Source organism: Malus sylvestris, chromosome 5, assembly GCF_916048215.2.
Source record: "Malus sylvestris chromosome 5, drMalSylv7.2, whole genome shotgun sequence".
Taxonomy (NCBI): domain Eukaryota; kingdom Viridiplantae; phylum Streptophyta; class Magnoliopsida; order Rosales; family Rosaceae; genus Malus; species Malus sylvestris.
This window is the reverse complement of record NC_062264.1, coordinates 23,137,568-23,148,411: the sequence shown is the minus strand read 5'-3', so window position 1 is coordinate 23,148,411 and position 10,844 is coordinate 23,137,568. Positions and strand designations below refer to the sequence as shown.

Genomic DNA, 10,844 nt, shown 5'->3' with positions numbered 1-10,844 from the left:
AATTACCCGCTACCAGCTTTAGTTGGAAACTACAAAGTCACACATAGTAGAATGATATCAAATGATAAAATTGGTGAGCACCAAATTTAATATAAATTATTTATATTAAATGTCTTATTTTATATGGGTAAACTGTCGGTTTACCCCCTGAACTTTCACCTCACTTTCGATTTCCCCCTGAACTTTTCTATTGGAAAATTAAGGACTCAAACTAATTTTTTTAGCCAATTTGCCCCTACCGTTAGTTTTTCATATATTCCATCCATATTTCCGTTAAGTGAGACCATGTGCACAACATGTGAGAATAGTTAAGTCATTTCACTCTTAAAAATGATTAAAAATTGAAAATAAATAATAATAAAAACTTTCCCTCTATTTTTTGCCGCTAATTCCTATCCTCAATTTTATTTTTCCCTCACATTCCTATGCATGAGAAATGACATATGGTGTTATTGTCTTCATAAGTTAGTCTTTTTCTTGAAGCATGTACTACCATTTTTATTTTCTCTAACAAATTAATAATTTGACAAATGCTCATGGTGTTATTGTCTCCAAAGCAGTGCATTAATATAAGAAACATGTTCATAAAAAAGACTAGGGTTTCTTATATTAACGCACTGCTTTGGAGACAATTGCACCATTAGCATTTGTCAAATTATTAATTTGTTAGAGAAAATAAAAATGGTAGTACATATTTCAAGAAAAAGACTAACTTAGCTACTTATGAAGACAATAACACCATATGTCATTTCTCATGCATATGAATGAGAGGGAAAAATAAAATTGAGGATAGGAATTAGCAGGAAAAAATAGGGGGAAAGTTTTGTTTTTTTTTTATTTTCAGTTTTTTAATCATTTTTAAGAGTGAAATGACTTAACTACCCTCACATGTTGTGTACATGGTCTCACTTAACGGAATATATGGATGAAATATATGAAAAACTAACGGTAGGGGCCAAATTGGCTAAAAAAATTAGTTTGAGTCCTTAATTTTCTAGTAGAAAAGTTCAGGGGGGAAATCGAAAGTGAGGTGAAAGTTCAGGGTGTAAACCGACAATTTACTCTATCTTATATTTAATTAATTGGTTTGAGATTGGTTCTTTGAACTAAAATAAAATAAAAAAGCTCAGTTCGAAAGGAAATACCGAATAAATTAAATAAATAAAATAATAGTGAATCGGGCTAAAGCCCAGTGGCAGAGGGAGGTGCAGCAACGCCCAACGAAAGATCTCCTAGGGCTTGCGACACGCATATAGTGTTTAGGGATTAAATTGTATTCCTATTGGCTTATGAAATTCCTCTACATACCAATGTGCTATGTAAGTTCAGTAATTATAATTTAATTCAGACTCAAATAATTCGTTAGGCAAAAGACATAAATTAATGCAATTTTAAAACCTTAGTTATAATGTAAAAAAAAATTAAAACCTCATCTCAAATTTGAAAATTAACCTAACTTAGAGAGTAAAATATAATTAGCCCAAAAAAACAGTGCACTTCATTTGCCCTTAAAATTTTGAAGACGTCCAAAAAAGAAAACAAAATTGAAGATCCCAATGGAACTCATCCACAACAAAACCCAAAATTCAAGAGTTTATACAAGATTTACATATTCCATGGCAACTGTGCCTATCAACTCTATTCTATGATCCTTCAGTGCCGGTATTATACACACTAGAAATAGAGGAAATAATCAAACTCAATCTGGATATCAACGAGAATCATAAACGAAAACCTAGTGAATGAGAAGCCGAGCATCAATATATACAGATGCAATTAGCCATCACGGATAGATAGGACATCGCCACAATGACAAGAAGTCTCTCCATCCCCTGGTATTGATACAGAACTGCAACCCCATTCCAGAGCTGAGGATGATTCAGAACTTGAAATTCAGAGGGTTCCAGAAACACACCATACAAAATTAACTTTGTTTGAGTGTCCGGCTCAGGGTCTCATCTGCTGGCCGGTGAAGTGCATAAAAGTAACTCCGCAATCTGCTACCATCCCCAAGGTCTGCCTCGGACAAACCAGGAGCTCCCTACTCTACAAACACTCTTTAAAGGGTGGCTCTATTGGCACCCAGCACATTGCTAAAGAAAAGAAATTATAAAACAGGCCAGCCATGGGACTGAGGGGATGCAAGGAAAGGGGAGGAAAGGTGAGGAGACAAAAGGGGATGGTGAAGGGAGGGGAGAGGGGGGCCAACCTTTCAAGGAGTAAGGGTAAAATGGGTAGCAATTTGCTGGATGCCCATAGACTCACTCCTACTCAAAATGATAGTTGCAGTGCAGCTTCCTCGCTTGGGATTGCATTCTTCAAGATGATTGTTTCAGATTCAAATTGGCATCACGGTTCTGGATAATCTGAATTCTGTAAAGTGAGCAAACGTTCATCTTCAGAACTCTTCACTGAATCTCCTCTAATGTACCATGTAACAGTTCCTGCTATGACGAGAAGAACTACTGTAAGCTCAAGTCAATACTCAATACAAAGATTTACATGATATGTTTTAAAAGCACTCGGAAGAAGCATCTCCTCGTACCAATCATAAGCAATGAAGGAAAATATTACTGCCAACTGTAAGTGTAATATGACCCTTAGTCAAACCAATGTGTTAATCACAACCTGAAACAATTCAACCCAATAAAGAAACACTACCCCCGAAATTTTTTCTCTTTTGGTGCTCAAATAGAGTAGCAGTTACAATGATGATGGAATGTTACAACTGAGTAAAGCTTCAGGCACATTGTAAATATTATTCCTGATCATTGTTTTCCTATCAAGAGGAAACCAAATGTCTCGCATCATTGGGATCAAATTTAGCATGCATCTGTTTTATGTTCAACCCGTTTATTAGAGAAGAATTTGTACTTGTCATATTGATCCGAATTCAAAGGACAAATTAAAAGGTAACAAAGAGCCCCAAATCCCCTATAATACAACTTAAGGAAACAAAGTCCATATAAATACCTTGTGGTTGTGGAGCAGATGGTTCCTGATCTCTTGTTGCATGCAGTATGATGGTTCCTGACAGCACAGTAATGAATCCACATATTTCAGAGGCTATGCTGCTGACATTCTGACCAGACCAATCCTGTATAGAATATATAAAACAATGTGAAATCATAATCTCATGTCTTAAAAATGCATGGAAAACAAGTAACAAATGACGGCATCAGAAGGAAACCCCACTATATAGAACAATCAATCTACCTTGAACATTATTACGCTAGCAATTATGGTCAGAGTTGTAAACATCACATAATATACCGGGGCAACAATTGCTGCATTGAATGTATCCAAAGCCTGAAACAAAGATGCCACCAACATCAGTGATATGAGACTGAGCACGTAATAATTTATAATTTGAACTTCCTAGAGAGATCTGAGTTACAGATGGCTGAAATGAAATACCAACAAGATTAACATCCAAGCAGCATGTGATAAGTCGAATTTTTCAATAAGTAGGCCAACTTAAAGTTACTTTCAAACTCCAAATAAAATTTCAGATTTTGAGAAATTTCCAAATTTATCAGAATGCAAATACTGTATGCTTTATCTACTGCTTTATATTGACAAGTTATATAGCAAAAGTAGAGTACATCAAATTCCCCTCCTTTATAGGCTAGGAACACAATGTAGTTGAAAGGTAACAAATGGGCTGAACAGGATCTAAGAAAGCCAATAAAAGTTAGGCATTCAGGTAGAGCAAACACTTTTAGCAAAAAAAAAAAAAAAAGGCCATTCAAACGCCAATGACGATGGTAGTGGAGGAAGGTGCCAAAATTAAAAGAGCAAAACTGACCTTGTTAAGATAATTTAACTGTGTAACAACACAGATTATAGCAACTGTCAGAAAAAACCACGTCTGAGGATAAGCAATCTGACTTACTCCCTCAAGAGTTAGCTTTATTGCAATTCCAATTGCCTTTATGCTTAAAACCTGAAGTAGCACAACAGAGGTACACAGCCAAGCCTAACAATATTTGAGCACATAAGAACAAAATGACTATACGTGCTTGGCAAACAAGAAAAGGATAGTTACCGTAAGTGAACCCATCAAGGAACAGATTCCCAAGTAGACTAGTATATTCGTTTGCCCATATTGTGGTTCAAAATGCAAGACCAAAACTAACACTAGGGAAATTGTAGCTACAACATAAACCAGAAAGGCTGTGTAGAAAAGGAAAACACAAAAAGTTAATTACAACTTACAAGTCAATGGAGGTTTTACGACAAGTAGCATTGAAAAAGAAAAGGAAGAGATATGGGGTCACGAACCTGTTTGGGTAGCCAGGACCCAGATTTCCTCTACAGAATTTAGAGTATGTTCCTGAGGTGCATGGATCACGATCACGACTGATCCCATGATGCAGGTAACACATCCCACGATACCCATTTTCGTTATTCGTTCCTTCAACAAGAAGTGAGCCAAAACAGCACTAGACAAATCCAACAAACACGTAAGTCGGTAACAAAAACTTTCAAAACAATAATCAACACAGCGATGAACTCAGCGTCTACAAGTGCATTTACCTGACAATTATACTCAGTGCACCAAGTGGGGTTACAAGAACTGCCGGAGCATATACATAGGCCACGAAATTGGCAACTTCCCCAACAATCACTACCCATTTGAAAAAATCGAAAACCGAATATAATTTCAGTAACTCATGATCATATATAGTTATGAGATCAGTAAAATTTTCTGCAGAAAAAAGAGAGAGGGAGCTACACTTACTAGTGATCATGCCAGCCCACCAGAGTGGTTCTAATAAGTATGTATATCCACCAACTCCTACCCAACTCAAACAAATCAAAGGGAGCACCATAACAAATTTTGATTAAATCTTTGTAAATTACTCCAAATTTTCAATCAACACATCACTAATTATTTTTAAAAATTGAATCTTTGATTAAACATTTGCAATTTACTCCAAATTCTCAATATCTGAGACTAAAATTCATATAAAACTGACCTGCTCGGGTGCCGGCGGCCCCGGCGCGCTTGAGACCCTTCTTTTTCAGGATGAAGCTCGCGCCGATGAACGCACTCGACGCCATCGCCAGTATCAACCCCTTCGCATTCTCCGAAACCCCCATCTCTCTTTCTAGGGTTTCGATTTCCCGCCAATCAGAGTCGAACAACTGGTTTCTCACTCCTCTCTCGCTCTCTCTGCAAATTGCAATACGCCTGTGAAGCTCAGCTCTCGAGAGGAGAGAGAGATCTGATCGCGATTTCTAATTTCTAATTAATTATAATTATTCCTGATTTATTTTGCTAAACTGAAATTGTCTCTCTCTCTTTCTCCGTCTCCCGACTCGCAGGTTCCGTCGTCTGGCCGGAAGTTTCCGTGGCCGTGCGGAAGGAAGTAATGATCCCCTGCTTCGCGTGCTACTTACCATGTTGCGGGAGCTGATTTCATTGGTCCGTGACTTGTTGTGGGGCCACACTGAAAGACGAGAGTGTCCTTCCTCTTCTGGAAGGTGCACGTCAACAAAAGGTACGCAAATTATACATCATATGAGATAGGATCTATAATAAAACGAAAATAACATTAAAAAATCATAAAAAAGGAAAATCAACTAATTAAATAAATAAATAAATAAAATATTAAAGTTGTAGAAATATGATCCTATCTCATAAGTCCTGAAGTAATTTGATAAGAAACTCCTCTAGTTTAAGCAGCCAATCCGTGCTTAACATCATAAAATATATATTTTTTTACCATTTTTAAAATAACATATGATGTATAATTTGTGTTACGAGTATAAAGAAAAATTTCTCAACTTTAATATTTTAAACTAGAGGAGTTTCTTATCAAATTACTTCAGGACTTATGAGATAGGATCATATTTCTACAACTTTAATATTTTATTTATTTATTTATTTAATTAGTTGATTTTCCTTTTTTATGATTTTTTAATGTTATTTTCGTTTTATTATCGGTCCAGTTTGGTAAAGTGACAATTAGAGATTAAATAGAACAAGAAGGAACAGAGTTGGACTTGATTTTGAATTGCATTGGAGGGAGAACAAGAACTAGGCGTTTTGGAGCTTATGGAATTGTCAAACATGTGCAAAAATCTTGAGGATTTGAAGATGAAGTTTAGAAGATGAGGAATATCAAGGATCCTACTTGAGGAGCCAAATCTTTATTCCCAAAAAAAAAAAAAAAAAAAAGAAAAATGCATAACGTGGTATAGCTGCTATAGTAATGCATTGGACATCTCAAATAAAAATTGAAACAATAAAAACATCTCATTTATTTTGTATTAGGTTGAAACGAAAGGCTTCTTTGTGGTGAAAGAAGAAAAAACCTAACAATTTTTACTATTTTTAGTTACAAATTCAACCCTTTGTAAAACCACACCTAAGTAGGGGTGGGCACTTAGAACCGAAACCGAAACACGAACCAAATCGAACCGCATCGAACGGTTTGGTTTTGTGGTTTTGGAACGGTTTCGATTTTGAAACCGAACCGCAACATAGAAAACGATTTGGTTTCGGTTTTGGCTTTTGAAAACCGCACTGAAACCGAACCGCACCGCAAATATTAATAAACATTTAATTAAATATCCATATTAAATTTCATGTTTTAATTGGTTGTTTGTTAGAATCCATGCACTTAGTATGGACACAACTACACTAGAATATCATCATTCATCACTTTCTTTCGTTCATTAACTTGAATGACCTTTGTTATTTTATACCATCACACACACACACACACACACACATATATGTACAAGGGTGGACTAATCTTGTTATCAAGAGTCGAACAATGATCTAATGAAGTCCACTCATTTGAAGTATGATATCACATATTCTAGTATGAAAGTTTCGCTCATGTTTAATGAATTCAAAGTTATTCAACTTATTTTATGTTATACCTTGTACGGGACACCCTTTTGTTGCACAAACATATTTTAACATCACAACTGCATGCAACATTCTAATTGTTTATATAACAAATGTCTTTTTCCTATTGCTAATGCGAAATGCTTATTAATATGTTAAATTGCAAATTGTACATTTTTTCTTAAAAACCAAACCGAAACCGTTTGAAACCGCACCGAACCGAACCAAACGGTTTAGTTTCATTTCGGTTTTGGCTTCAAAACCGCACCGAACCAAACCGCAAAAAATTTTGGTTTCGATTTTGGTTTCACTCAAAACCGCACCGAACCAAACCGTGCCCACCCCTACACCTAAGGACAACAAAAAAAAAATTAATGAAATTATGTTCTTAATGCCGGGAAATAGTCTGTTGTCTTACAAAATAAGAGGCCTCCTGTAAAACGACCTCAATTGTGTGCGTGGCGATACCTTTTAGATTTAGCAAGGGGTTGAGGGAAGTACAAAATTCACCAAAAGCCTCTAGAATCACTAAAGGACTTTTATGTGCCACAATTCAAATCCAATAGTATTAGAGTTTCGACTAAAACTCAAATTTTAGATTCTAAATCTATTCCAACTTGTTTTAACTCTTGGATCAAATATGAGTTTTAACCCAAAATTCATTTTCGGGCAAATTTAGACCAAAAATTTTCCTTGGATTATTGAGCTTGTCCACTACATATGTGTATTTTCTTTTAGTTTTATATCTACATATATCTATTTTTTAATTTACTTTTTAAGAAGAAAAAAAATTATCTTTAAATTCGGACCTCCTATAGCTAAAAACAAAAACATATAAATATAGATTATAGCATTGGATGGACCACACACAAAGCTGACAAAAAAAGTACATAATTTATATCACATGTTCAAATGATCTGCATCATCAAATATCTGCCATCCTCCAATCCCCGCATTCTTACCTCTGCCTTTGCATTTTAAAAAGATAAAATCAATTTACATCCAACGAGTACATAAATTTCTAAAGTCCCAATCTGATTACAGACTACGTGGAAAAACATACTTATAACAATGTCACATTACATTATTAAACTCGCCACTCGCCATATCAGGGCCCATTTACATACAAGTCCTTCTCCAACTTTTTTCCACTAAAAGTTTATGAATATGCTCAACAATCCTAAATTCATAAATTTGACCATATTTAGATACCAAACATATCATGCTAAAGTACCTACTTTTTATACTAAATTTATAAATTATATCACCAATAGAAAATAATCACGTGAGCAACAACCTTCCTCCAATCGTTTTGACTTACAAATTTTGTTTTAAAATTTCGGTCTCTTTAAAATTATCCTAAAAGCAAACGGTTCAACAACTAACAATTAAACATAATTAAACTGCATAATTAAATCACAAGCAATAAGCAAGCATAATTAATATTATAATATAAAGCGCTGAAAAAAAAAAGTGGATAAAATAACTGAGAAAAAGCCTAATTTATTTAACGATAATAGCTCAGTTCGACAGAGAATAAAGAGTCTCAGATGAGAAACCACCGGAAGAGCATTAGACGGAAAATCAGATAATTAAACCATAATAAGGTCCATAACCCAAACCCTAATATGACGCCACCTAATTAGTACCCAAATTTAAAGACTCATAAGAACAAAGACATAGAACGACGACGTTTCCATCATCCACAGATGAGCAGCCGAAACGGCATCGTCTAGGAGAGCTGGCCACAGTCGGCGACCACCACCGGCTTCGAGGTCCTTCCCTGTCCAGACCCCACCTTCTCGATGTTCTTCACCACGTCGAGCCCCTCGACCACCTGCCCAAACACCACGTGCTTGCCGTCGAGCCACTCGGTCTTGGCGGTGCAGATGAAGAACTGAGATCCGTTAGTTCCGGGACCGGCGTTGGCCATGGACAAGATTCCGGGTCCGGTGTGCTTCTTGTTGAAGTTCTCGTCCGCGAACTTGGCGCCGTAGATCGACTCGCCTCCGGTGCCGTTTCCGGCAGTGAAATCACCTCCCTGGCACATGAAACCGGGGATCACGCGGTGGAAGGCGGATCCCTTGTAGTGGAGGGGCTTGCCGGAGCGGCCGACGCCCTTCTCGCCAGTGCAGAGAGCCCTGAAGTTCTCAGCGGTGCGGGGGGTGGTGTCGGCGTAGAGCTCCATCACGATGCGGCCGGCCGGCTGGCCTCCGATCGTCATGTCAAAGAAAACCTTAGGATTTGCCATTGCTAGGGTTTGATTGGTTCGTTGGAGAGGAGTGATTTGGGGAAAGAGAGTACGATTAGGGTTTGTGATGCGTGGACGAGGTCACGAGGACGAGGGTGTTTATAAAAGGGCTTCTGCGATGGATATCCAGGGCAAGCCTTTTTCAGCCGTTGGATGGGAACACGTGGAGAGAATCCGAAAGGGGATGGGTTAACCGTGGTTGGGTCGGGGTTTTAACCGTGGTTAAGTTATGGGGACCCATGGCCGAGTGAAGTTACTGAAGTAGGTATATGCTCTTGTCATTATCCGGATAAGGGTTCGTCGACATCTCAGGAGAGAAACGACGCCGTTTGGAAGAGGGCCGGTTGGTCATGTTGCTGAGGCACACGTGGCACGCATGCTCTTCAATCAAAAAGTGAAACACTGACAATTTTGACTGGTTTTACCGACCCTCATCTGGAGCAGATCCAACGGTGGAGATGTCACGAGGGTTAATAAGATGCCAACAAATATGTGAAGCCAAAAGATCTGAAATTACGGATCGGGGGGCCAATCTTTATGCGCCCAAAAAAAAAGAAGGGATAAATTAATGTATATCCATGGAGCATGGATCCACCAACCGGGAAAACGTGGGTTGATATCTAAACATTTCAATTTGTATTTAATATTATTTTTATTTTGACAAAAAAAAAAAACAATCAGATTAAATTAAAGATTAGTCGGTTCTCAATGGAGTAGGCAAATAGATAGTCAAATCTATTTTGATAAGCCACAATCACGTAGGTAAAAACCTGCTCCAATGATGTGGTCAATTTCGTATGCAAATTTTGCATGTACTCACAAGTTACAAAGTAGGCAATTTTCACTACTTTCAATCAATGTTCTAAAAAACTCTGCATAGTGCCGTCTAGGCGATTGACTACCGTCCCGATTAATCCCTAACTGTTTGAAAACTAAGAAATGGTGCTTATACCCGCTTATGCATCCGCTAGTCAGCCTAGACGCTCGCCTAGACCTGCCTAGGTCATGACTCTCATTCAAACAGAAAACCAATAACTTTCATTTTGCATTTGATATTTTTCAATAAAATGTAAGAACTTGTTGAATACTTAGATAAACATTTATTATATGTTTGTTTCCATGTTTTTAATATGTTCTAATACTTTATACTTTACATTATAATTTATATGTCATTTTATTTTACAATTTATATATCCCAAAACAATTATGTATTTTATTAAGAATAAATAAGCACTTATTTATACAATATATAATTAATTAACTTAATTTTGCCTAGGCCTTAACACATCACCCGACTAACGCCTAGTGCTCGACTAGCGCCTAACGTTTTTTAGAACTCTGCTTTCAACATTATAGGCAAATGTGCCCCGCATCACTATTTTTTATAATAAAGTATTCCATGTAGAGGGAAAAAATATAAAATAAAGTATAAAAGTAGACGTTAAATATGAAATAAACTAAAATTTTGCCTACTTAATTTAACTATTCTATTGAAGTGATAAAACTTTTTTCTATGTCGCAATTGAGTGGCCAACTCACCACGTCAATAATTATAGGATAGTTTATCTATTTTATTTACCTACACCATAGGAGATGCCAATGGAAAATATGAATCCCAAGTCAAATATGCTTTTATAGGGTCATTGTTCCCAAAAAGAGGAGGGCACTTTCTCTACAAAAGTTGGGGGATTCTCTTCAAATTATTCCAATTTCTTCTAGAACTAGTGA

At 36.7% G+C, this 10,844-nt stretch overlaps 2 protein-coding genes across 5 annotated transcripts; both read right to left on the bottom strand.

Moving 5' to 3' along the window:
- Positions 1-1,475: 1,475 nt before the first annotated feature.
- Positions 1,476-5,384, bottom strand: LOC126621637 (probable magnesium transporter NIPA6). Of its 4 annotated transcripts, none has more exons than XM_050290179.1 (9): positions 4,983-5,384; positions 4,745-4,801; positions 4,540-4,630; positions 4,285-4,445; positions 4,049-4,176; positions 3,809-3,979; positions 3,217-3,309; positions 2,974-3,097; positions 1,476-2,447 (listed from the first exon to the last, which is right to left on the bottom strand). In XM_050290179.1, the coding sequence occupies exons 1-9, from the start codon at positions 5,104-5,106 to the stop codon at positions 2,350-2,352; spliced, it is 1,047 nt and encodes a 348-aa protein (XP_050146136.1). In that variant the 5' UTR covers positions 5,107-5,384; the 3' UTR covers positions 1,476-2,349. The 4 variants fall into 4 exon arrangements, with proteins under 4 accessions (XP_050146136.1, XP_050146138.1, XP_050146137.1 ...); XM_050290181.1 differs by having other exon boundaries at positions 3,809-3,946; positions 4,983-5,383; XM_050290180.1 differs by having other exon boundaries at positions 1,476-2,444; positions 4,983-5,382.
- A 2,968-nt stretch (positions 5,385-8,352) lies between these two features.
- On the bottom strand, positions 8,353-9,210 carry LOC126621645 (peptidyl-prolyl cis-trans isomerase 1). The gene has a single exon (XM_050290190.1). It carries the CDS (start codon positions 9,114-9,116, stop codon positions 8,598-8,600), a length of 519 nt encoding a protein of 172 aa, XP_050146147.1. The 5' UTR covers positions 9,117-9,210; the 3' UTR covers positions 8,353-8,597.
- Between the last annotated feature and the right edge of the window lie 1,634 nt (positions 9,211-10,844).

Excerpts from the sequence above, each read along its gene's own strand:
- LOC126621637 (XM_050290179.1), bottom strand. The coding sequence starts at position 5,106 with ATGGGGGTTTCGGAGAATGCGAAGGGGTTGATACTGGCGATGGCGTCG. Across the intron at positions 4,802-4,982 it reads GGCCGCCGGCACCCGAGCAG|GAGTTGGTGGATATACATAC; the intron begins GTCAGTTTTATA and ends TGAGTTGGGTAG. Across the intron at positions 4,177-4,284 it reads GGTCCTGGCTACCCAAACAG|CCTTTCTGGTTTATGTTGTA; the intron begins GTTCGTGACCCC and ends TTTTCTACACAG.
- LOC126621645 (XM_050290190.1), bottom strand. The coding sequence starts at position 9,116 with ATGGCAAATCCTAAGGTTTTCTTTGACATGACGATCGGAGGCCAGCCG.